The sequence below is a fragment of the Anomaloglossus baeobatrachus genome, chromosome 1 (assembly GCF_048569485.1).
Source record: "Anomaloglossus baeobatrachus isolate aAnoBae1 chromosome 1, aAnoBae1.hap1, whole genome shotgun sequence".
Lineage (NCBI taxonomy): Eukaryota > Metazoa > Chordata > Amphibia > Anura > Aromobatidae > Anomaloglossus > Anomaloglossus baeobatrachus.
The window spans coordinates 719,913,687-719,937,988 of record NC_134353.1 but is presented as its reverse complement, the minus strand read 5'-3'; the positions used below and the strand labels follow the sequence as shown (position 1 = coordinate 719,937,988).

The 24,302-nt window shown below is 44.1% G+C and overlaps 1 protein-coding gene across 3 annotated transcripts in view; it reads left to right on the top strand.

Annotated features, from left to right (window-relative positions):
• SFSWAP (splicing factor SWAP) overlaps window positions 1-24,302 on the top strand; it is a 237,666-nt gene that overhangs the window by 179,464 nt on the left and 33,900 nt on the right. For all 3 annotated transcript variants that reach the window (XM_075322143.1, XM_075322151.1, XM_075322159.1), the window contains 2 exons: window positions 19,470-19,720; window positions 21,770-21,904. In XM_075322143.1, the coding sequence (XP_075178258.1) occupies window positions 19,470-19,720; window positions 21,770-21,904 (386 nt within the window). The remainder of the gene's footprint in view (window positions 1-19,469; window positions 19,721-21,769; window positions 21,905-24,302) is intronic.

Sequence of the window (24,302 nt, the reverse complement as noted above, 5' to 3'; positions counted from 1 at the left end):
GGCGCTGCGCCAGGCTGGGAAGATTGAATCTAGAATAGGCAAGCAGCTTGGTGTGATGAAATAAACTGTGAGAGCAATAATAAGTAAATGGAAGACATACAAGACCACTGATAATCTCCCTCGATCTGGGGCTCCACGCAAGATCTCACCCCATGGGCTCAAAATGATCAGAACGGTGAGCAAAAATCCCAGAACCACATGGGGGGACCTAGTGAATGACCTGCATAGAACTGGGACAACCATAACAAAGGCTACCATCAGTAACACACTATGCCGCTAGGGACTCAGACACTCGTACTCGTACAGTGCCAGACATGTTCCCCTGCTTAAGCCAGTAAATGTCTGAGCCCGTCTGAAGTTTGCTAGAGAGCAGTTGGATTATCCAGAAGAGTATTGGGAGAATGTCATATGGTCTGATCAAACCAAAGTATAACTGTTTGGTAAAAACACAACTAGTCATGTTTGGAGGAGACAAAATGCTGAGTTGCATCCAAAGAATACCATACCTACTGTGAAGCATGAGGGTGTCAACATCCTGCTTTGGGGCTGTTTCTCTGAAGATGAAACGTGGCTGGGTCTCTCAGCAGGATAATGATCCCAAGCACACTTCCAGGGCAACAAAGGAGTGGCTTCGTAAGAAGCATATGAAGGTCCTAGAGTGGCCTAGTGAGTCTCCAGATCTCAACCCAATAGAAAACCTTTGAAGGGAGTTGAAAGTCCGTGTTACCCAGCGACAAGCCCAAAACATCACTGCTCTAGAGGAGATCTGCATGGAGGAATGGGCCAACCTTATGAAGACTTACAGAAAACGTTTTCTTTGGCAACAAAGGATATATAACAAAATACTGAGATGAACTTTTGTTATTGACCAAATACCTACTCTCCACCATAATTTGCAAATAAAATCTTTCCAAATCAGCCAAGGTGATTTTCTGGATTTGTTTTCTCAATTTGATTTCTTTATAATATTCTATGCACACACACACACGCACACACACGCGCACACACACACACACACACACACACACACACACACACACACACACACACACACACACACACACACACTACAGTTCAAAAGTTTAGGGTCACCCAGACAGTATTCTTTTCCATGGAAAATCATACTTTTATTCATCAAATGAGTTGCATAATGAATAGAAAATATAGTGCAGACATTGACAAGGTTAGAAATAATGATTTTTTTACTTGAAATAATATTCTCCTTTAAACTTTGCTTTCGTCACAGAATGCTCCTTTGCAGCAATTACAGCTTTGCAGACCTTTGCCATTCTAGCTGTTAATTTGCTGAGGTAATCTGGAGATATTTCACTCCATGCTTCCAGAAGCCCCTCGCCCTAGTTGGATTGGCTTGATGGGCATTTTTTGCGTACCATACAGTCAAGCGGCTCCCACAACCGCTCAATAGGGTTGAGATCTGGTGATTGGGCTGGTCACTCCATTACAGATAGGGAAGAAGCAGGCAGCTGGTATTCTAATTAGTTTGTGCATAATTTAGAGGTGTGCTTTGGGTCATTGTCCCGTTGTAGGATGAAATTTGCTCCAATCAAGCGCTGTCTACAGAGTATAGTATGGAGTGATGGCCTTCTTTATTCAAAGTCCCTTTTATATTGTACAAATCTCCCACTTTACCAGCACCAAAACAACCCCAGAAAATCACATTACCTCCACCATGCTTCACAGATGGCATCATGCACTCTTCCAACATCTTTACAGTAGTTCTGCATCTCACAAATGTTCTTTTGTGTGATCCAAACACCTCAATCTTCGATTCGTATGTCCATAACACTTTTTTCCAATGTCTGTGTTCTTTTGCCCATATTAATCTTTTCCTTTTATTAGCCAGTCTCAGATATGGCTTTTTCTTTGCCACTCTCCGGAGTCGCTTCTTCACTGTTGGCACTGGCGTTTTGCGGGTACTATTCAATGAAGTTGCTAGTTGAGGACCTGTGAGGCGTCGATTTCTCAAACCTCCCACTTCTCTTTCTACTCTGGTTAGAGTCTATGTATGCTCTCCTCTGAAGGGAGTAGTACACACAGATGTAGGAAATTGAAATTTCTCACATGGAATATCCTTCATTTCTAAGAACAAGAATAGACTGTCGAGTTTCACATGAAAGTTCTCTTTCTCCATCGCTTTCATTGGGGGACACAGGACCATGGGTGTATGCTGCTGTGACTAGGAGGCTGACACTAAGTGAACATAAAAAGAGTTAGCTCCTCCCTGGCATTGTACACCCCGAGCCGGAGGCGGATCTATGCCAGTAAGTTCTCTTTTTCTGGACATTTTGAGAGTTTAATGGAACCAACAAATTTAATGTTCCAGAGTCTCAACTAGCTCAAAGGAAGGTCAGTTTTATAGCTTTTCGAATCAGCAAAACTGTTTTCAGCTGTGCTAACATACTTGCACAAGGGTTTTCAAGGGATTTCTAAACACCCATTAGCCTTCTAACCCAGGTAGCAAACACAATGCACCATTAGAACACTGGAGTGGTAGTTGTTTGAAATGGGCCTCTATAGACCTATATAGATATTGCATTAAAAACCAGAATAGAATAGTCATTTACCACATTAACAATGTATAGAAGAGTGTATTTCTTGCTTTTCTTTAAAAAATAAGGAAATATCTAAGTGACTAAGTGTATGTGTGTATATATATATATATATATATATATATATATATATATATATATATATATATATATATATATATATAATATATATATATATATATATATATAATTACACATAGCTGGCAGGAAATTAGCCAGCTCTTTCACCGGGAAGGAACAAGTCAAGGATACTGCCTATCCCAAATCATGGTATCCATCCACAGACAGCTGTGTGTGTATATGTTTATATATATATATATATGTGTATGTATATGTATTTAAATATAACTGGGTTCCATGTACTTATTGAGGCGCTAGGTGTGAACCATTATGCCCAGTGGCTTAGCAGATGTGTCCGCCTTCCTCTCAAATTGACAGCTGTTTCCTGGGTGAGCGCTGCCCATGCTGTCTAAGCCCTGTAATGCATCACACAGCTTTGTCTTCTGTCTTTTTAATGTCGCTTGTTACACCTACAAGGTGATTTTCTGTTGGGGACATTCTCCCCTTGATGTGTTCTTCCATACAGAGTCTTCCTCTGCTTTTAGATTGTTTAAATATATTTAATTGTTCCTGCTGACTCATTATTGGTTTCTTATCCTTTATTCTTCTGTCTTCCAGAACATGTACTCAGCGTTCATGATCTTTTCTTCTTCCTAATTACTTTAGCTTTCTTGAATACAAGAACTGCTGAATGCATTGTGACTGTAGTCTTTTATTCAGCTGAGAGGAAGCGCCGTGCTGTTTGTGTTGTGCAATTTGCTCATCAATTAGCTCCTGGCAAGAGCGAGAACTTTGTACAATTGTAGCATATTTTCTTTCTCAATTTGTGAACTTGGAAAAAACTTAGAGAGAAAATAATATTTTGTTTGTATCTTTTTTTTTTTGTTTGTTTTAAAGGCTGATGTAAGGGTCACCGCAGATTAGAGATCTTTGGTTTTCCTATTCTAATTGATTAGTAATCCTGTACAATTCTTTTAAAATTGAAGAGGTATTCCCCCAGTTTTGTTTTTATTTTGCAGGTTTGCCCTTCTGAAAAGTCACATTGTGAACTTAACTTCCTCCTGCCGCTCTAACACTGCTGCCCTCACAAAACTCTTATGTGGCTGCAGCGTTGATGTTGCGAATACAGCATTTAACCACTGCAGCCAATCACTGGGCTCAGCAGTCGTGTGTTAAAAATAAACACTGAGCACAAGGGTCACATACTGTACTTGTGACGTGTCTGCTGCCATGTATGTAAACAAACCCCTTGGGGAGCAGGGGTGAGTTAGGCCCTGTGCGCACTTGCCGGTTTTCGGTTTTTGCCGCGGATTTCCTGCGGTTTTGCTGCATGTTTCGCTGCATGTTATGATCATAACATCTCTGCAGTGATTCACCAGCAAAACCTATGGAGAAAAAAAAATGCTGTGCGCACTATGCGGATCTTGACAACTGCATGTTTTGCTGCGGGATTCCCGCAGCAAAAACAATTGCATGTCACTTCTTTTCCGCACGACGCTGCGGGATTTCACTCGATTGACTGCCATGTAATCGTGAAATCCCGCAGGGAATAATGCAGGCAGCAAATTCTGTGCGGTTCATTGCGTTTTCCTGCGTTATTCCCTGCAGTATTTTGCGGTTTACCTGCGGTAATGTTCATCGCTGCCCTGCGGTTTGCAGGGAAGTGATGTCATTATGGCAGGAAGAGGAAGCGGAGCAGAGAGTAAACACATCACAGACATAGAACACACATAGCACTCACACACAGACATATAGAATATACATAGAAAGCAAACGGACATATCTAGAAAAAAAAACCACGTGGGCTCCGCCGTATTTTTACCATCCAGCCGAAGTAAGCACACAGCGGCGGCCCGGTATTCTCAGGCTGGGGAGGGGCAGGGTTAATGTCGTCCCCATTCCCCCCCGCTGCTGAATGCAGCCTCGCAACGAGACAGCAGAGGTAACCACAGGGCATTTCCCACGGCCGATTAATGTGAACAACACATTACTGCTCGGGAGAAATGCAGCGTGTTCTCACAAGGACTCTATCTATCCATTCTTCTCTTCTTCTATCTGTCTATTTAATTTATCTATTTATCGGTCTGCTATCTATCTCAGGAGGAAATTACTTTTTTTTTTTTCTTCTTCAATGTGCTTTATTGCATTGAATGCATTAAAGCACATGTACCAACCCGCATGCGGCAATACCGCGGTAAAACCGCAGCAAACCGCATGCGGCTTTCAGGTGCGGTTTGTCACGGTTTTTTACCGCGGGTGCGGTAATCTTTCAGACCCTGCGGAATTTTCCTGTGCGCACAGGGTCATAAAGAGAACCTGTCAGCAGTTTTTGCTGCTTCACACCGGAGACCAGCCTGTCTTAGGCAAAGAGATTCTGAAGCTAACCTTGTTTAACTTACATCACTGTGTGCAGCCGTTCTGACTTTATCTAAGAATTGAGTGTAGAAAAGCTGGTATCTGCCCCCGCCCACACCAGGCTCTCAGTAGATATTGTGCATTGACTTTTAGGTGTCAATCACAGGAGGGGGTGTGCGGAACAACATGGTAGGAGACTTCCTAGTCTGTAAAAACCCTCTTAACACTAGAAGTCCCAGAAATTTCAAGCTCCATAGGGTTCCAATGGTAGAAATGTTAAATGACCCCTCTCTGGGACTTCTATTGTTAAAAGCATAATGTTCTACCTTCCAAGAAGAATTTATTTGGGCAGACACATTTCCTTAACTCAGAGGTCCGTATTTTGTGATCTTGATATGTAATTTTTCCCAGAGTTGTTGCCTCCCCTGTTTCTGCTTAGTTCATCATAATACACTTCTCACTCAAAGGCTTTGTGGCTGTTTTCTGAATCCTGTGAAGAAATATACTTTACCAAACAAGTCCCTAACGAGTAACATTTCCAAAAGTTTTGAAATGCATAATAAAATATTTTCATTTTTATATACCACAACAATAAAAAAAGACATAAATCTTGAGATTGCTCTCCGCCGGAACAAAAGCCTGTTCACATTGGCTTTTAGTGTAGACTATAACAGGTTTACAATAATTAGCTTGGTTTTGGCAAGTGAGTAAGTTCATAAAGAGTTTTCGTGTCCTCGGCTGCCTCATCAGAATCATTGATACAAAAGCAATTAGAAACGCCTGCGACAACCCTCTAAAACATACTCTGCCTACTATTGATTTTGTGTATGCAGCCTGAAAAAGAACTGATGGATGAGGAGGAAAGCCAGCCAATTCTTACGGGAAAAGCAACTTAAACCGCTGTTTTAACTGTTTTGACTTTGAGGTCCCAGTGTTTATGCAGTCAGATATATTCACATACTGTATATTGTTTTTAAATTGCCGTCATGGTTTTATAGATCTGTGTTCCTGTTGGCGACATGGATTTAAATTGTTCCGAAAAGTGACCTAAGGATATTTTAACTTTAATTCCTGCAATTTCTCTTATTCAACCTCTTTTGGGGTAGATTGATTGCTTTTAGTTTTCTTGTTTTGTAAGGTTCTGTTGGTAGTTGCAGAACAGTAAGTGAAGTCAGAGGATTGCAGCTTTTAGTACTGTATTTTCCGGTGTATAAAATGCCCTGTTTAGTAAGCATGCTCCTGATAAAAGGATTGGACAACCCTTTCTCAATCCAGATCTTGTCCCATTTTAAAATAATAAAACTTACACTCTTGTCCAGTGCCGGTCCCGACCCAGTGGAGTTAGCTCTCGCTCTCCCGGAATCATGTACTGATGTGATGTCACAAGATCCTTACAGCCAAACTGCAGCTGCTTCACTCTTCTCACCTTCAGACGTATCGCAAACATCAGAGAAAGAGAGAGAGTAGCGTCTTTAAAAAGGGGAAACATTCGGATTGAGATGAAGTTGTCCGAATAGTGGACAACCTCTTTAAGATTGATATGCACATTATGGACATTCTAAATCCCTAGTCGCTAATGGAGTGGCCCCGCCTCTGTAACCAGTCAACCAAGCGAGCATTTGTGATACACTGATGGTGCACAAGAGGGCCTGGCTATGTATCTCTGTTCTAGGTCATCCTACAGGTGCTTGGTTAGGTTGAGGTTGTGGCTTTGTGTGGGTCAATCAAGTTCTTCCCAAGCATGCCTTTATTGGCTTTTTGTGCACTGCCGCACAATCATGAAAAACAATTACAAAGGGGTTGTCTCTTTCTTTTCTGCCAAACTCTACAGTTGGCAACATTTATTCAGCCGTATCCTAGCATGTGCCCAAACCAAGCTCCACAATCAGACTGCCACATAGGGAAGCATGATCCGTCACACCAGAGAATGTTTCCTCTATTCCAGAGTCCAGTAGCGTTGTATGGTCCACTCCGTCCGACGCCTAGGATTGCATTTGGTCATGTGAGGCTTACAATGCAGCTGCTTGGCCATAGAATCTCGGAATTCTATAGAGCTCATGAATATGCTTGTCTACCTGGCAGCAGGTTCACTAGTTCTATAGTGATAAAATCACTGTTTTACCAGCAGGAGATTATCAAAACTACATTACCCTTTCACAACCTATGATGTACCAGTACATCCGTGTCTGTCCCTTTAGTGCGGGTGGTGAGCCCGCATGTTTCTTGAGACATATCTCCTGATCTGATCAGCTGACGTGCAGCTAACAGGTGTGGGTGGATCAGCAGGATTTAACATGCGCTATTCCCCGCTGCTCCATTCTGCCTCTTCACTTTATTAAAGAGATTGTTCACTACTTGGACAACCCCTTCTCATTTTCCTTGTTCGCCTCTGTAAAAATAAATAAGCCTATACTCGCCTCCAGTGCGGCCGCTGTTTCAGCAATGTCTGAAGCCATGTTCCCGGGGCCCATGTGACCTTATGACATTTGAGCCCTGTGATCCATTACTGCCAGCTTCCTTCTCCCCGCCTTGGGATATTTCATCAGGAAGTCAGCGCCGCGCTCTCATCCTGCTCAAATGTCCGAAGGCGAGGAGACACACGCTAGACAAATTGGAGTATAGGCTTATTTATTTTTATGGGGGGCGAACAAGGGGAATGAAAAGGGGTTGTCAAAGTACTGGGCAACCTGTTTAACATATGTATTGCCTCCCATCAGCATCCCTCTGTCCCTGTGAAAACTCGCACCTGCACATTCTGTCTCCTGTTTTTCCTCCTCAGTATTCGCCGCCTTATTGGCATATGGTTCACATTCCTTCTGCGCAAGTCCCGCCGAGTCACTGGCACTTCCACTCTGTGTTCTCCGGCACGCAGAAACTTTGCTGTACACAATTACCATTGACTCGCCCACACCTGCGCAGAAGGAACGTGAACCATATGTCAATAGTATAGCGGAGCACTGAGGAAGAACGACAGAAGATGGAATGCGAGGGGCAAGATTTCCTGACCAGCATTTGGCATCATAAGGAGAGAGTGACCCTGATGGGAGGCGACACGTGATAATGAAGTGATGAGGCAGAGTCCTCCCCATAGCCATGGATGGACTCATTTACAGAAAGTGATAAAAAAAATTATTTATCCATAATAAAGCTTCATAGACCTACATCACTCTCTTTTTGGCAGTCTGTTACCTATATACCCTTATTAACACTTTAGATGTGGAGACAAATTCACTTTAGATAGGGAAACTCAGTGAAGAACTTATTAGTGCTTACAATGCATGCCTCAGGCCAGTGGCCCTTTTTGTTTTCATGGCTCCGACCTGCTCCATAGAATCCATTAATAGTATATTTTGCCTGTTGCCATTAATTTTATTGATAGCAAAAGCAGTTACCCAAATGGAAAGGAAGGTAAATTAGCAGGGTAAAGAATAAAATATAACTTTTAATAATAAAAAAAAGGGGGAAATTCACAGACAATAAACACATCAGGTGATAATCCGATACTGGAAAAGGTTGTAGGACAACAGAAGGTCAACTGACCTGTATCGGAAAAAACACCAAAAGCCTACTAACAATGTTAAACTGCAGAGGCTGACAAAAAGCCCTCTTATGTAAGGCAAATAAATGGAAAGGTCTCACCGGTTTGTGGTAGCTAGGCATAAAGTAGCTCCCCCTCTGTGATCCGCTCATCACCAGGATTTTGAACAAAAGAGATACCGGTGAGACCTTTCCATTTATTTGCCTTACATAAGAGGGCTTTTTGTCAGCCTCTGTAGTTTAACATTGTTAGTAGGCTTTTGGTGTTTTTCCGATACAGTTCAGTTGACCACCTGTTGTCCTACAACCTTTTCCAGTATCGGATTATCACCTGATGTGTTTGTTGTCTGTGAATTTCCCCTCTTTTTTTAAAGTATTATTAAAAGTTATATTTTATTCTTTACCCTGCTAATTTACCTACATTAATTTTATTGCACTGTTATTCTAGACTTCATAGTTTTATCTGGAAACTGTGGTCCTTTTCCCTCCTGGAATAATATGCACTCTGTTGGGCCAAAATATTTCTTCCAAATCACTCTTCTGGGAAAAAAAAAATAAGACCATAAAATACTTAATCATAAAATAATCTATTTTTGTAATAACAAAAGTAGAGTAAGACTGGTTTCACACATTTGTGTTTCATGGTCTGAGTGCTACTGTGATGTGCTGGCTAGTCACTAGTCTCCTCACCAAAAGTGAGACCCTCGTATGCCCACGAGACTTGAGTTCTGGTCAGGAGACCTGCTGTCAGTCAGTACATTGCAGTACGCACTCGCACCGTGAAATCGGCCTGAGGCTGGACTTTTTAATTAAACACATTTTTAGTTATGAGCTTAGGGAAATGCCCGCTGTCCTACTGAGCCCTTGCTTATTACCATAACATTTTAATTCTGTACTTTTTAGTTAGCCATGAACAGATCTTATATAGTCTTGAGTTTTGGTCTCCAGTGACTCTCTTACTGTAAATTAGGTGGATGTTGCTTTGATTGTCAGTTGTCACTGATCAACAAAGATTTTGTTGAATGAGTATGTTAAAGCATTTTTGTGTTTACTGCTGATTCTGAATCTGCATTCAGAATTATCCAATTGGGTTTCAAGGGTTACATACCAAAAAGATTAATTATCTAACTGTCCTTCGTGAGTTTCAGTATCGTTTACTTTAACCCCTTCACAACCTTTCATATAATGTACATCGTGGTCAGATAGGGGTTCACAACTTATGACGCTAGCCAGAGGTTTCAAACACTAGGCCCACCCCCTGACAATCGCGGCCCTATGCAGGGAGTCTGCATCGGCAGGACTTTACTACAAGGGACTCATTTGCGGTGCCGCGCAGAGGAGCTGTCTACGTTATACCAATGGCTGCTGCCCGCCAATCAGATGAAAGGAAGTGACGTCGCTGTAGGACGTCACCTCCTTGCATCTGATTGGTCGGTGGTAGCCATTGGTATAATGCAGACCGCTTCTCTGCGCGGCACCGCAAATTATTCAGTTGTAGTAAAGTACAGCCGGCCCCAGGCATAGAGCTGCGATCGTCATGGTCCGCAACAAGCAGGTATGTGCTCAGGACTGGCCAGCCCAGTCACCAGACATGAACATCATTGAGCATGTTTGGGGTAGGATGAAAGAGGAAACTTGGAAGACAAAACCAAAGAATCTAGATGAACTCTGGGAGGCATGAAAGACTCCATTCTTTGCTATTCCTCATGACTTCATCAATAAATTGTATGAATCATTGTTGAACCACATGGATGCAGTCCTTCAAACTCATGGAAGTCACACAAAATATTAAATATGGCTCTAATAGCACCACAACTTCATTCACCAATGTTATGCAACATATTAGGCTAGTTTCACACTTGCGTTGGGTTTAATCCGCTGGGTCCGTTGCTGCATCTTTTTAACACATCCGTTATTCTTGTGTTGTCAACGGATGCAACGGGTCCGTTATTTCACAGGAATCAGTTAGCTGATGGCATAAACTTACACGCACGCATCGCCACAGAGAGTTTGGCATAAGCGAGCCCCAATTGTCACAACCAGCGATGGTCCCCGCACAGCCCCTGGCTGTTTAACATTCTAAATGCCTTGATCAATAGTGATCGTAGCATTTAGGGGGCTGGAAGAGGGAGTACACTCCCTCTCCAACCTGATGATAGAGACCCTCACGATGTGAGTATGGGGTCCCCCTTGTTGCCATGGTAACCCAAGGTCAAATGACGACGTCCGCGTTGCCTAGGTACAGCAAGCATGTTAGACCTTGCCAGCAGCATGTTCGAACAAGCATTCTGACAGTGAAACATTGACAGGTATAATCTATTGCATAGTATTGTATAATCTAATAATATTGGTTAATACCAGCAATCAGACTAATTAAAGTCCCAGGGTTACTAATTAAAAAAGTGAAAAAAAATTCTAAGAATAATTTAAATAAATGAAAAAAATAGAGCAAAAAAATGGAAAAAAGTATTATACCAATAAATGTTTTTGCCCAAAAATAAAAAGTAAATATTTGATATCGTCGCCTCTTGAACAACCCGATCTATAGACTTACACTAATTAACCCTTTCAGTGAACACCGTAGAAAAAAATATAGCAAAAACTCTTTTCATCATACAATTGAGAAAAAAGTGAAATAAAATGCAATCATAACAATGTAAATAAAAATGGTACTGCTGAAAACGTCATTTGTCCAGCAAAAAATAAGCCACCATACACCACACAGCAAAAAAATAAAAAAGCTATAGCTCTCAAAATACTGCAATGCTAAAACAATTTTTTTTTCTATAAAATAGTTATTGTGTAACAGTGACAAAATATAAAAAAAGCAATACAAATGTGGTATAGCTGTATTCATATTGACCCTAACAAAAAAAATGGCCTCATCATTTTTACATGGTAAACTGCATTAAGAAAAAAAATAGAAAATTACTGAATGGCTGTTTTTTCTTGATTTTGACTCTCAAAAAGCGGAATAGAAAGTGATGAAAACATTTTGTGGCACTAAATGGTACCAGTAAAAGCTCCATCTCATCGTAGAAAACTCAAGCCTTCACATGATTGTCAACAGAAAAAAAAAACTATAGCCTTCAAACTTCAATGGTGCAAAAACAACAAAAAAAACCCTTTAATTAGTAAAATAGCATTTTAGTGCAGTAGCCACCCTAAAAAAAACCTATATAATCTGGTATCGCTATAATTGTACTGACCTGAGGAATAAAGCCCCTCATCACTTATACCGCAAGTTGAATGACTTGAAAAATAGTAATAAATCCAATTCTTCAACTGCTGTTAATTTGTTTATTCTGCCTGCCATAAATCGCAGTAAAGCTCAGCTGACATTTATCCTGTGCTCTACGCTGAGCGCTTACATCCGGGTTTACATATAAATCTCATAAAAATGTGATTCAGACAAAATTCCCAATGTAAAATTCACTGTAATGAGGCAGAGTGTGAATTTGAGCTCCCGTCTGGCCTGTGGACCAGGGTTGTCCATCTTTTTACGCTTAATTTTTTTAGGCGTGCACGAACGTGGGTCAACAATAGTTTTGTGCACCTCTGAACAGGATACCACTGAACAGAGACAAAACTCTTTGGCTAAGTTCACACTTCTGTTGTTTTGCATCAGTCACAATCCGTAGCCTTGAGGAATTATGGTATCCTGCAAAATATTTTGCAGGAATCCTGTTTTTCCCCATAGGCTTCTATTAGTGACGGATTGTGACTGATGATGCTGCGTTGCATCCGCTGCGTCGCAGTCAGTCGTTTTTTTAACTGACCGCCGGGCGGGAGCAACGCAGCCTGTAACGTTTTTTGAGCCGCGCGATCCGTACCACTCGGCTCCGCCCCCTCCCGCACTCCGCATGTGTACACACACACTCACACACACACTCACACACTTGTCCTCAGCCCTGCAGTCCCCGCGGCACTGACGTCCTCAGCTCGCCCCCTCCCGCTCCGCCCCCTCCCGCACTCTGCATGTACACACGCATGTAGACACACACACACACACACACTCTCACTCACCTGTCCCCAGCCATGCAGACTGCGGCACTGACGTCCTCAGCTCCGCCCCCCGAACTCCGCCCCCCGCACACAACAGAGTTCGACAAAGAAATTCTTTTCTTTGTCACCGTTGTCATCCGTTGTACAACGCATCAGTCTCATGCGTCAAGCAACGCATGTGACTAATGCAAAACAACGGAAGTGTGAACTTAGCCTATATTGAATGGATCAGTCAGGGTTTCACCCGAATCACGTATTTCGGATATGTAGATGTAGACAAAAGTTGTTGTGGTTTACAAAATTTTGCGACCTGTTTACCAGAATGTCGTATGACACAAGAATAGAATTTAAATGTGCTATTCTACAGATTGCTATTTGTGTGTGTGAGAAAGATTGCTGGAGTAACAAGTAAAACAAGAAATTCAATGGAATATCCAAACATTCCTTCATTAAGTCTGTCTTAAGGGGGCTTTACACGCTACGACATCGCTAATGCGAACTCGTTGGGGTCACGGAATTGGTGACGCACATCCGGGCGCATTAGCGATGCCATTGCGTGTGACACCTATGAGCGATTTTGCATCGTTGCAAAAATGTGCAAAATCGCTCATCGGTGACATGGGGGTCCATTCTCAAAAATCGTTACTGCAGCAGTAACGAGGTTGTTCCTCGTTCCTGCGGCAGCACACATCGCTCCGTGTGACACCGCAGGAACGAGGAACCTCACCTTACCTGCCTCCCGGCCGCTATGTTGAAGGAAGGAGGTGGGCGGGATGTTCATCCCGCTCATCTCCGCCCCTCCGCTTCTATTGGGCGGCGGTTCAGTGACGCAGCTGTGACGTCGCTGTTACGCTGAACAAACCGCCCCTTTAGAAAGGAGGCGGTTCGCCGGTCACAGCGACGTCGCCGGGCAGGTAAGTATGTGTGACATGTCTGGGCGATGTTGTGCGGCATGGGCAGCGATTTGCCAGTGTCGCACAACAGATGGGGGCGGGTACCCACGCTAGCAATATCGGTACCGATATCGCAGCGTGTAAAGTAGCCTTTAGGCTATGTGCGTACGCAGCAGATTTTACTGTGGATTTGCTGCAGAAAATGTGTCTAACATTCCTGCAGTTGTTCCCCAGCAAAACTTATGGGTATAAAAAAAATGCTGTGTGCACACTGCGTTTTTTGTTTTTTTTTTTATACCTGCAGATTTACCCGTGGAATTTATGCTGCGGAATTAATGTGCATGCCACTTCTTTTCCGCAGGTACCTGCGGTTTTTGCCATTGATAATGGTAAAAACCCGCAGGGACCAACCTGCGGAAAAACCGCGGCAAAACCACATCCAGACTTCGTTGCAGTTTTGGTGCGTTTATTTACCACAGGTGCGGGATTCTTTAAGGGTCCGTTTTTTTTCTTAAGAAAGTCAATTTCTAGTGTGCACATGGCTTTACATAGCCCAGAGCTGCAAGTCCCCACCCCACCAATATTTTAGACCCTGGATCCGGTAAAAGATTCAGACGCTGATTTGATTGAAGAAGCAGCTGATTGAGAACATCCTTGTTTTTATAGTCCATAAGTCTGGGAAGCCTCACAAACTAAACCAGGTTAATCTAAATGATTGCTAAAGGCTGGCACTTGCTGGTGTAGGGAACCAAAATATGTTGTTTCCGTCATCGGCAGCAGGAGCTTGAACACTTATTTTTAATGGAAGGGGACCTAGTTTACTGCAGTGATGCAAACTCCATGCTAGATGGAATAAAACAAGAGCGCAGACCTCAAGAATGGAGGCTTTTTATAGACTCTTCAAAATCCAGTTTAAAATTGATACTTCTCCATAATGGCAATGATAATCTATCTGTTCTTCCTTATGCAGCAAGTCTGAAAGAAACATGAAAATATGCACCTTTTGGTGTTAAACATGTTATGGAAACTACGAGTGGAATATTTGTGGTGATCTGAAGGCAATAGCCTTGGTGCTTGAGTTGCAGCTTGGCTATACAAAGTTTTTTGTTGTTTTCTCTGTAAATGGAACAGCTGAGACCGCAAAAGACAATTCTCAAAAACAGTGGCCACCCAAGAAACCGTTTGACTCCTGGAAGAAAGAATGTCCTTCATCAATCTAGGTAGCTCCAGAAAAAGTTTTCCTTCCGCCACTCCACATAAAACTTGGGCTGAGGAGGAGCGATGGCGATGTATCATGATGGTGACGGTTTTGCATAGTAACGAAAAGGAGACTGTTGCACTCTGCAGTGCTGCGATATATGGAACAATGGATAAGGGAATATAGACCTGCATTACTGCTATGAAAAACATGTAAAACTTGAGATATTTAGCACACAAAAATGGCCAGTTCTGTGTGAGGCCAACAGCCAGCGGCAGGACGACCTCATTTGTGTTGGTTCCCTATCACACTAATGCCTCTTTTGGGTTAAAAAAAACCCCAAACTACTATTTATGGGTGGACAGGAACCTGCAAATGGAGAATTAAAATCTCCTGATGGTGAAGAGCAGGAGGGCTCAATCAGGAGGCATGACCCTGTAATCTTCAGCCTCAGCCGATTTTAATTCTCCATTTGCAGGTTCCTGTCCGCTCATAAATTATAGGGGGGTTCGTAACCCAATGAGAGGCATTAGTTTGATAGGGACCTAACAAACTGCAGCTAAAGATTCAAGAAAATTAAACACATTTTTCTAAAATGCCAAGATTTCTGTTAAAAATAAAAATTAAAAAAATATATAAACGTGTTACTCAAAATCCCTGCCCGCTAGAAAGTTTATAGAATCAGAGGACAAATCGCCATAACAAGCAGCCTGTTTCATGCATTTAACACAAAAAGTAACATTTTGTAGGCCAGTGAATTATCGAGCTTCTAGACAGGAGTAAACGCCAACATGGAAGAATTAGAGTAACTGTCAGGGTACAACCACCTGCAACCTTCTGATTTTGCCACCACACATTTAAAGGGAACCTGTCATCAGAAATTTCGCCCAAAAGCTAAAAGATTCCCCCTCTGCAGCTCCTGGGCTGCATTCTAGGAAGGTCCCTGTTATTATTGTGCCCAATGTGAGACCAAAATAAAGCCTTTATAAAGTTCTACCTTTTTGTATGCAGCTTCTGTAAATCCGTCACGGGGGCGGGCTCTCTGCCGTCCGTTATTCTGCCTCCTGGTCCTGTATGCCGCCCCCATCGCTCCTTTCCATAGCTGATGCACCGCCCACTGCTCCAGCCATCCCCACGCATGCCCAGTGCCAAACTCACAGGACTGAGCAGTTTGACCGCTGGTGACGTGAGCGCAGGCAAGTGATTATGGACGGGGCTGTGACTGTTATCAGCAAGTACCCGGCCATAATCTCTTGAGCGCGCAAACCTCTCCAGCGGTCAGACACACTGTGCTCAGGGTAGTGCTAGACTGTATGGGCTGCTTTCAGGGATGACGTCCCTTTGTCACGTGATAGTATTTCGAACACGCCCCTATCACATGACAAAGGGACATCATTCCTGGAAGCAGCCCATACAGTCTAGCATCTACACTGAGCACAGTGTGACGCTGGAGAGGTTTGCGCGCTCACGAGATTATGGCCGGGTACTTGCTGATAACAGTCACAGTCCCATCCATAATCACTTGCCTGCGCACACGTCACCAGCAGTCACACTGCTCAGTCCTGTGAGACTGGCACTGGGCATGCGCGGGGATGGCTGGAGCAGTGGGCGGTGCATCAGATATGGAAAGGAGCGATGGGGGCGGCATACAGGACCAGGAGGCAGAATAACGGACGGCAGAGAGCCCGCCCCCGTGACGGATTTACAGAAGCTGCATACAAAAAGGTAGAACTTTATAAAGGCTTTATTTTGGTCTCACATGGGGCACAATAATAACAGGGACCTTCCTAGAATGCAGCCCAGGAGCTGCAGAGGGGGAATCTTTTAGGTTTTGGGCGAAATTTCTGATGACAGGTTCCCTTTAATTAACTGTCCTAATAAAAGTGCAGGTCACTTTCCTCAATGTGTAAATGAATCGGGGTGGGGGTGGGGGTGGGGGGGGGCGGCGAGTGTCTTTTTCTGTTGCTGCCCTGTATCCAGTAGCTGTGGTGTGATCAGACCATGTTCCTCTACGGTCAGACACAGCCATTACACAGTACATAGCAGGGGCACATATATAACATTACCTCAGCACAAGAACATTTATTTTAAACACACACAATTGTGGAACTTATTATTCCAAGTTCTATTGATTAAAATCAACTTTAAAGTTACCTTTTGTTTGTGGGAAAACGGCTTTTGAAGAAAATCTGTCACAAGGTTTTCGCTTCCTCATCTGAGAGCAGTATAATCTAGAGACAGAGACCCTGATTCCATCGATGTCACTTACAGAGCTGTTTTCTGTCATTTTGATAAAATCAATGTTTTCTCTGCTGCAGATCTAGCAGTTGTACAGCGCTCATGAATATGCTGGACACCTGGCAGCACACCAAGTAGTCCTGTGATGATAATCTACTGCTGATTAAACAGTGATTTTATCAAAACTACACTAAGCAGCCCAGTAAGTGACACATTTCTGGAATCAGGGTTTCTGTCTCTACGTTATACTGCTCTAAGATTAGGTGGCAAAAACCTGGTGACAGATTCCCTTTAAGTAATTTGTGCAGGTAAACTGCAAAAAGACAGCAGTGGTACATGGCTGCTGCAATTATAAGCCACAGCGTGAACACTGGGAAGCATAGGAAAAGAACCCTACCTTTTTCTCATTAAACAATGCCTGTAAATTGCTGATGGCTCTACATAAGAGTGTAATAAAAAAATACATCATATGACGTTTTTTACGTGCTGTGCGTTGTTAGTTTGGTCAGAAAACCTGTCTTCTCATTTATTGGTCCTCTGTAGACTGGAATATCTTGCTCTTTTATTTTTTTTGGGGGGGGGGGCGGTCCTTGATCTCAAAACCATTCTTGTTCTATTAAATTGGCATTAAAACATTTGGATTCTTCCAGAATAATGTTGTATTTTTGGTTAAATTTTCTTTTTGTGACTTGTTTTATTGAACAATTTCGACCCCTTGCCTTCTACAGCATCTATGTATCGCTGTTGCACCTGTAGAATCGGATAACATTAATTCACTCAGTAAGCTTGTCTGCAGGGTTTGCCATCGCTTTGTAGATCAAATTTTTTTTTTTGCAATTATTCTGTACTATATAGAATTATAAAACGCTTCCCAAATTTAGAGGAGGAAAATGGGAAAAAAATAGTTTTTAATATTAAAATGAGGTTCCATCTTACAATCCTAGTGCATCTTATAATATCTCACCAGGGTGGAGCGGCCCAGGAGGGTCACAAGAGGCAGGGTTGGCGATAGTGCGGGCTCGGAGGAGGGGGTGTCACTGATGCAGGGTCGGCGATATTGCGGGCTCGGGGGTGTCGCAGTGGCAGGTGCCATTGATCTGCCGGCAGGCTTCATTGAATCGCCCGCGGTTGACCAGATCGACTTGAAGAAAATGACCGCAGAGGCGACGCGTGCACAGATAGTCCACGGCAATTTTCTTGAAGTCCTTCGTGTCAATCTGTGCAGGCGCAGCCTCCGCGGCCATTTTCTTAGTCCATCGCTTCAACCCCACGCGATTCAGTAGAGTCTGCTGTCAGATCAATGGCGCCCGTCGCATTGCCAACCCTCCGACCTGTGACCCTCCTGAGTCTCTCCACTGCAGTGACACCCCCTCCTCCGAGCCCTCAGTATCGCCAACCCTGACACTTGTGACCTCACTCCACCACCGCCGTCCGGTAAGCCATATCCGGTTTATAAGATGCATGGGAAATCTAGTGTAGAAGCCATATGCAAATCAGGCTGGAAGTGCTATGGGGGAGTGTTTCTCCAAGTACACGGCCACGCCCCTTGTGCACTCCCAGCCTAATTTGCATACAGCTTGTATACTTGATTTCACATGGCCGACACATTGAACTTCTACAAAAAGGTATAATTATTACTAGGGCACACGCGCCTATACAGCCGTACCACTCCTTCCATATTTAACCATGTGCTGACTGGTTTCCTTTAATTCTGAATTCCAGTACGTAGCAATTTAATAATTGTTGCTTTTAGGCGGTAATGCTAGACTAATTTGCAATTTTAAGGTCGAATACTAAAATGTTTTGACAGCAAAGCTTCATTTTAAGCAGTGTTGTAGTATGGAAATGAGACTGTAGAGAAAATGAAAGGTAATTATCTAAGCATGTTAATAAACACGTCCTTTCATGAGAGCGGAAAGACGCCACTTTGTGCGGTGCTGATGTTCACTGCCGGCTAGGAGGATCATTTCTGCATTTTTATTTATTTTTTTGTTGCCGTTTCTATTTTCCTTTCCATCAGAAAGGAATAAGATGAAAAAGAATAGTGTTAGTAATCTCTTAAACGGATTACTCGGCTAAACTTACATCTCAAATAGGATGACATTTTCACGTTTCCCCTTTATCCATTGATAGTACCGCTGTGACATATTATTACTAGAATGCTGATACCAGACATGCGGAGCGGTGTTACATAAGCCGGTAATGATTTATGCCCACCAGGGTTTTCTCATATGCAAGGTACCAACAAACGTAGGTGAAAGTGGTGGAAGAGTGAATGGAGTAGGTAGAGATTTTCTTCTGTCCAGACTCCAGGGAGAATGCTCCTACTTGTGTCTGTTGTCAGCGCCTCTTAAGAAAAAAAGTGGTCATCCATAAAATGTAGCCTGAGTGCTAGTTTCAGTGTTCAGACCTGTCAGACACTCCTGAACATTCACATTGATTTCCTGTAGTTTGGGTGTTTCACCATAACAGCCCGCCATGCTGAAGGCCGGGAGGAACCCGATCAGATTTAGAGATGTTAGTTTGTTCCATCTCAGAAGACATTTCCTTTAACTCTCCTGATATTTTATTCATGATCACTTGGTCTAACAGATCCTTTTTTTTCTATTTTAGGATGTAGACGCCATGAATTGTGATTTCCTCCCAGAGGGCATCATTGTGCCTACAACAGAGTACCCTGTCACTTCAAGGTCTCCAATGCGGGAATATCCACGTGACGAAAAGGAGAAAAAGAAGAAGAAAAGAAAGAAACGGTCCAGATCAAGATCTCGATCCCCAAAGATGTATTACGAATCCAAATCCCGATCTCATTCAAAAGTGAAGCATTCTCTCCCTACAGCGTACCGGACAGTGAGGCGTTCCAGGTACATCCCTCATGTCTCCTGCCACTATCGTTCATGTCACTGTTGGCACCGCTTATCTGACAGACCAGACTGTATATGAATATTGGCTTTTGTCACGTGTGCGCATGATACAATGCCAGGGACACATTATGGTCATATTACTTGGGTACTGCCAGGTGGCTGAGGACCTGGTACCACTCCTGACATTGGCTTGTTCTTTAAATGCTGTGGTTAAAAATGTGTCCCTCGCAGTTTGTCTTGCCTCTTCCACGGTGGCCCCCAGTCCTCGCAGTTTGTCTTGCCTCTTCCGTGGCGGCCCCCAGTCCTCGCAGTACGGCTTGCCTGTTCCGCGGCGGCCCCCAGTCCTCGCAGTTCGGCTTGCCTCTTCCGCGGCGGCCCCCAGTCCTCGCAGTTCGGCTTGCCTCTTCCGTGGCTGCCCCCAGTCCTCGCAGTTCAGCTTGCCTCTTCCGTGGCGGCCTCCAGTCCTCGCAGTTCGGCTTGCCTCTTCCGCGGCGGCCCCCAGTCCTCGCAGTTCGGCTTGCCTCTTCTGCGGCGGCCCCCAGTCCTCGTAGTTCGGCTTGCCTCTTCTGTGGTGGCCCCCAGTCTTTGCAGTTCGTCTTGCCTCTTCCGCTGCGGCCCCCAGTCTTTGCAGTTCATCTTGCCTCTTCCGCTGCGGCCCCCAGTCCTCGCAGTTCGTCTTGCCTCTTCTGCTGCGGCCCCCAGTCCTCGCAGTTCATCTTGCCTCTTCCGCGGCGGCCCCCAGTCCTCGCAGTTCGTCTTGCCTCTTCTGCTGCGGCCCCCAGTCCTCGCAGTTCATCTTGCCTCTTCCGCGGCGGCCCCCAGTCTTTGTTGAGATAGCTTTGTAACCTTGTGAAGGCAGTTTTGATAAATATTGTAAGCTGCCCTATTGTTTAGAATTAGGAATTGGTTGATAATTACCATCTCTTTGGTTATAAACTTGGTCTTTATATTTGTATGTTGTTTATTTTATATATTGACACGAATATAGCGAAGTGGAAATTCTCTTGGTTCTCGGGTTTCCCATAGAGGCGCAAATGTCCTGTATGCAAAATCTTTGAGTATCCCGTTTTTCCTTTTTATTTCTGTCTAGTGTTGCTATTTTTTGACTGCTACTAAAATGCTTTTCATCCAGGCGAGGTGATATTACTTATACGCCTACACAGCCCTTATGGTGTGATAAGTGAATGAACCTTGCCGTATATATAACATTTGGAGAATGTACAGCATTTGCTCTTGGCTTTTAAACAGAATTGCTCTGATGTTCGGAGAGCCTTTTCTAATGTTTGGGCATTTTACCATCCAGCGTGAGCATTATGCCACTTTCTTTCTCTTACCCTTGGTTGATATCAGTGGCCGTTCAGGTGAGCAGTATGAACCTGCACTGATGATTTTTGCTTATTATCCTTCTTTTGGTCGCTTACCCTCTTTGACCCTATTGTATTTGCATAGTACAGTATTAAACAAACTCAGAATAACTGTCTCCTTAACTGCAGTCCTACGAGGGTTTTTTTTTTTTTTTTTTTAAAAAAAAAAAAAACACCCAGAAAGTTAAATATAAAATCACTTAAGCGGTTCCCCCTAGTTCTTTCTGACTTCAGCCATCCTCTTGCAGACAGATGGTCTTGTGACCAGAATTGAGAGTTGCTACAGAGTTTACCAATGTGTGTCTGGCTACAGTGGTCACTGTACATACTGTACTATGACAGCAGTATCCCACGCTCATGTATGTGTCCAGTATGGCTGACAGCAGTGCAAACTGTAGTGTGGTTCTATAGCGCTGGCTTCCCTAGCAGACCCAGGAGCCTGGGAAACCATAGGACCTGCTGCCTTCTAATGCACACCTACGAGCAGCCTGACCCTACAGACCGAGGCCGCTCCATGCTGATACTTAGCAGCTGAAAGTATGAATTATCATAATGGATTAGGATAACCAATATATTAGGATACCCAGTGTTTTCACCCCAGCACTATAATAGTGTCCCTCTATACTTGGAGGTACACTTTTTAAGCTGCACTTACATTGAAATGCAATTTTATTGTTGGTTTTAGATCACGTTCAAGATCACCCAGAAAACCACCTCAGGCTACAGAAAGAAAAAGGGAGGAAGACCGAGATAGGGACTTCACATGTTCTTATCGTGTTGGGCACAACCCTGGAAACAGCAGGAAGCGTTCTCGATCACGGTATGAAAATTATATCCAACACTATCCAAGAAACATATGTAATGGTTTACTTGCCATCAATTTGGCTATGTCACATCTTGTATTCTAATGTATATGTTTGAGAGAAGAAATGGTGACTAATAGGAGGAGTAAATGCCTCAAAGTGATGTAAGAAGAAGTGGTCAAAGAAATAACCTCATCAAAGTCTATCTTTCATTATAAAAAATAACAATCCTTCTCGATATACAGTGGGCTCAGGTGCAGACTGACATCTTAGGCTGAGCACAACCGGCGAGTAAAACGGATTGAGTGGAATGCGATAAAAATTTGCATTCAACTCAGACAAATATTACTCTATGGGGTCGCTCCCAAGAGCGTTTTTTTTTTTTCTTTTCTTCTCTCAGCCGTATCCGGAACAAGAAAACAATCGCAGGATGCTGCGGGTGGAATCCGATTTGTTTTCCCTCTCCCCCATACAAGTCCTATGGGTGCGAGAGAAACATCGCATTGCACTCACATTACACCGGTGTAATGCGAGGGCAGTGCAAGAATCGCATCAACTGATAATGGTAGCGATTGGGAGATTAATCCCTCCCTCTCCTCCACAGCGCCCGACCTGTCCTCCGCGGCTGTGCTGCGATCGCAAGATCGCATCACAGTGGCTTGACCATCGCATGACACTCGGCTTACACTCCGGCAGAGCGGGAGCCAAGTGTCATGCGATTCACTTGCATTAATGACAGTGTGGCCCCAGCCTTAGTTCTCAGGTTGCAGTCACACGTTTTGCATCTGTTTCGGGAAAGTCTTTGATGTATAGTTAAAACTTATGTCAAAGCTCCAACTGAAATATGTATCATATGGCAAATCAGTTTTTCAGCTGGAAGAGGCTCATGGACCTGTCTGGTCAAAAGCGCCTCCACTAGTGGTCAATTTGTGGACAGGAGCGTTCTGCAGTCTGTGAGGAAGACTTTACTAACAAGTGCAGAAAGAGAACCTGCAGTACTTGTACATTAGTAAGTGCCCACGATCATTACACCAACATGTTTATTAACATCACCTTTAAGAGGTCAAATGCTTGGCCTGGAGTGCATGAGTGTAAAGCTTTTACTTTGTATATATGGACATTTTTGTTTTGCCATGTGAAATCTTCTACACACAAGAAGTGAAAAAATATATTTGGTTACTGTAAGTAATTGATAGGTGACAGTCCTTTTAGGCCATGTGCACACGTTGAGTATTTGGTGAGTTTTTTACCTCAGTATTTGTAGCCAAAACCAGGAGTAGAACAGTCAGAGGAAAAGTAAAATAGAAACACGTCACCAGTTCTGGATTTCTTACCAACTCCTGGTTTGGGCCAGCGTGTGTGTGCCGCCCCGTGCTCGGCGGCAGCCGAGACGCTCGGATCCGGACCTTCAGTGGGTGGCTCGAGGGTCTCTGGACCCGGGGGTCCATGGTCACTCCGATTTAAAAGGGGTTGGCGGTTTGGGGGGGACGTAGGTGTACGACTGGAGCCGTGTTTGAGTTCGTGACGCCACCCACGGGTTGTGGTGGAGGTTGACACCCCCGCTGCAGTTACGGGGCACCCGGGGGAGATGTTGCACAGCAAGTTGTTAACCCCTCCGTGGGTAGGGATGGTGGCCCCGGGACCCGTTGGGGAGAGCTGGGCGGTGCAGGGAGATAGGCGGCCGGAGGGCACTGATGTACTCACGATTAGTAACACACACAAGTGTCTGGTAAACCAAGGTGATGGTGGTCGGTGCCCGCAGCCGGCTGCAGTCTGGTCCCCCACCCGGTTGGTGGTCTCTGCCTTTCTCCTGCACCATTTTTGTGATGGTGGACTACCTGCGCCTGCAACGTCAGGAGTCCGCTCCCCGGTTTGAGGCTGCCCAAGGAGCCCTTTCCCACAGATGCTGGCCCGTGGGATCTCTCTGCCGTGGCGGTGGCTTTCTATCCCCCTCGTTGGGCTGTTGTCTTCAATCGGGACTTTGGGTGGGACATAACCTATAGTCCTAGCTACAATCCGTTAATTAGCTAGCCCCCAGTAGCTTCTGGACCTAGCTTCAGGGTCTGAGTACCCCCCTTTGTGCTCCGGACACACAGGCCTGGTTCCACTTTACTTCCCCTCCTAAACTCATCTGACTACTTTTCCCGCCCCAGGCCCTCTGAACTCCTCGGTGGGCGTGTCCAACCACCTGGCTCCACTCCCTGGTGTGTCCATCAAGCACTGAGAGGGTGACTAGGGTTTAAATGTTTGGCTGCTGTCACCTTGTTAGGGCCCCGCACTACACCAGTCCCCTATCTGTGACTACTTGGCCCGGCCAGGGCGTCACATGTGCACAGGGTCTAAAAGTTATTGCCCATCTGGTATTTTCAGATAGACAAAGCCTATGGATTAAAAAAATAAAATATCCACAGTACT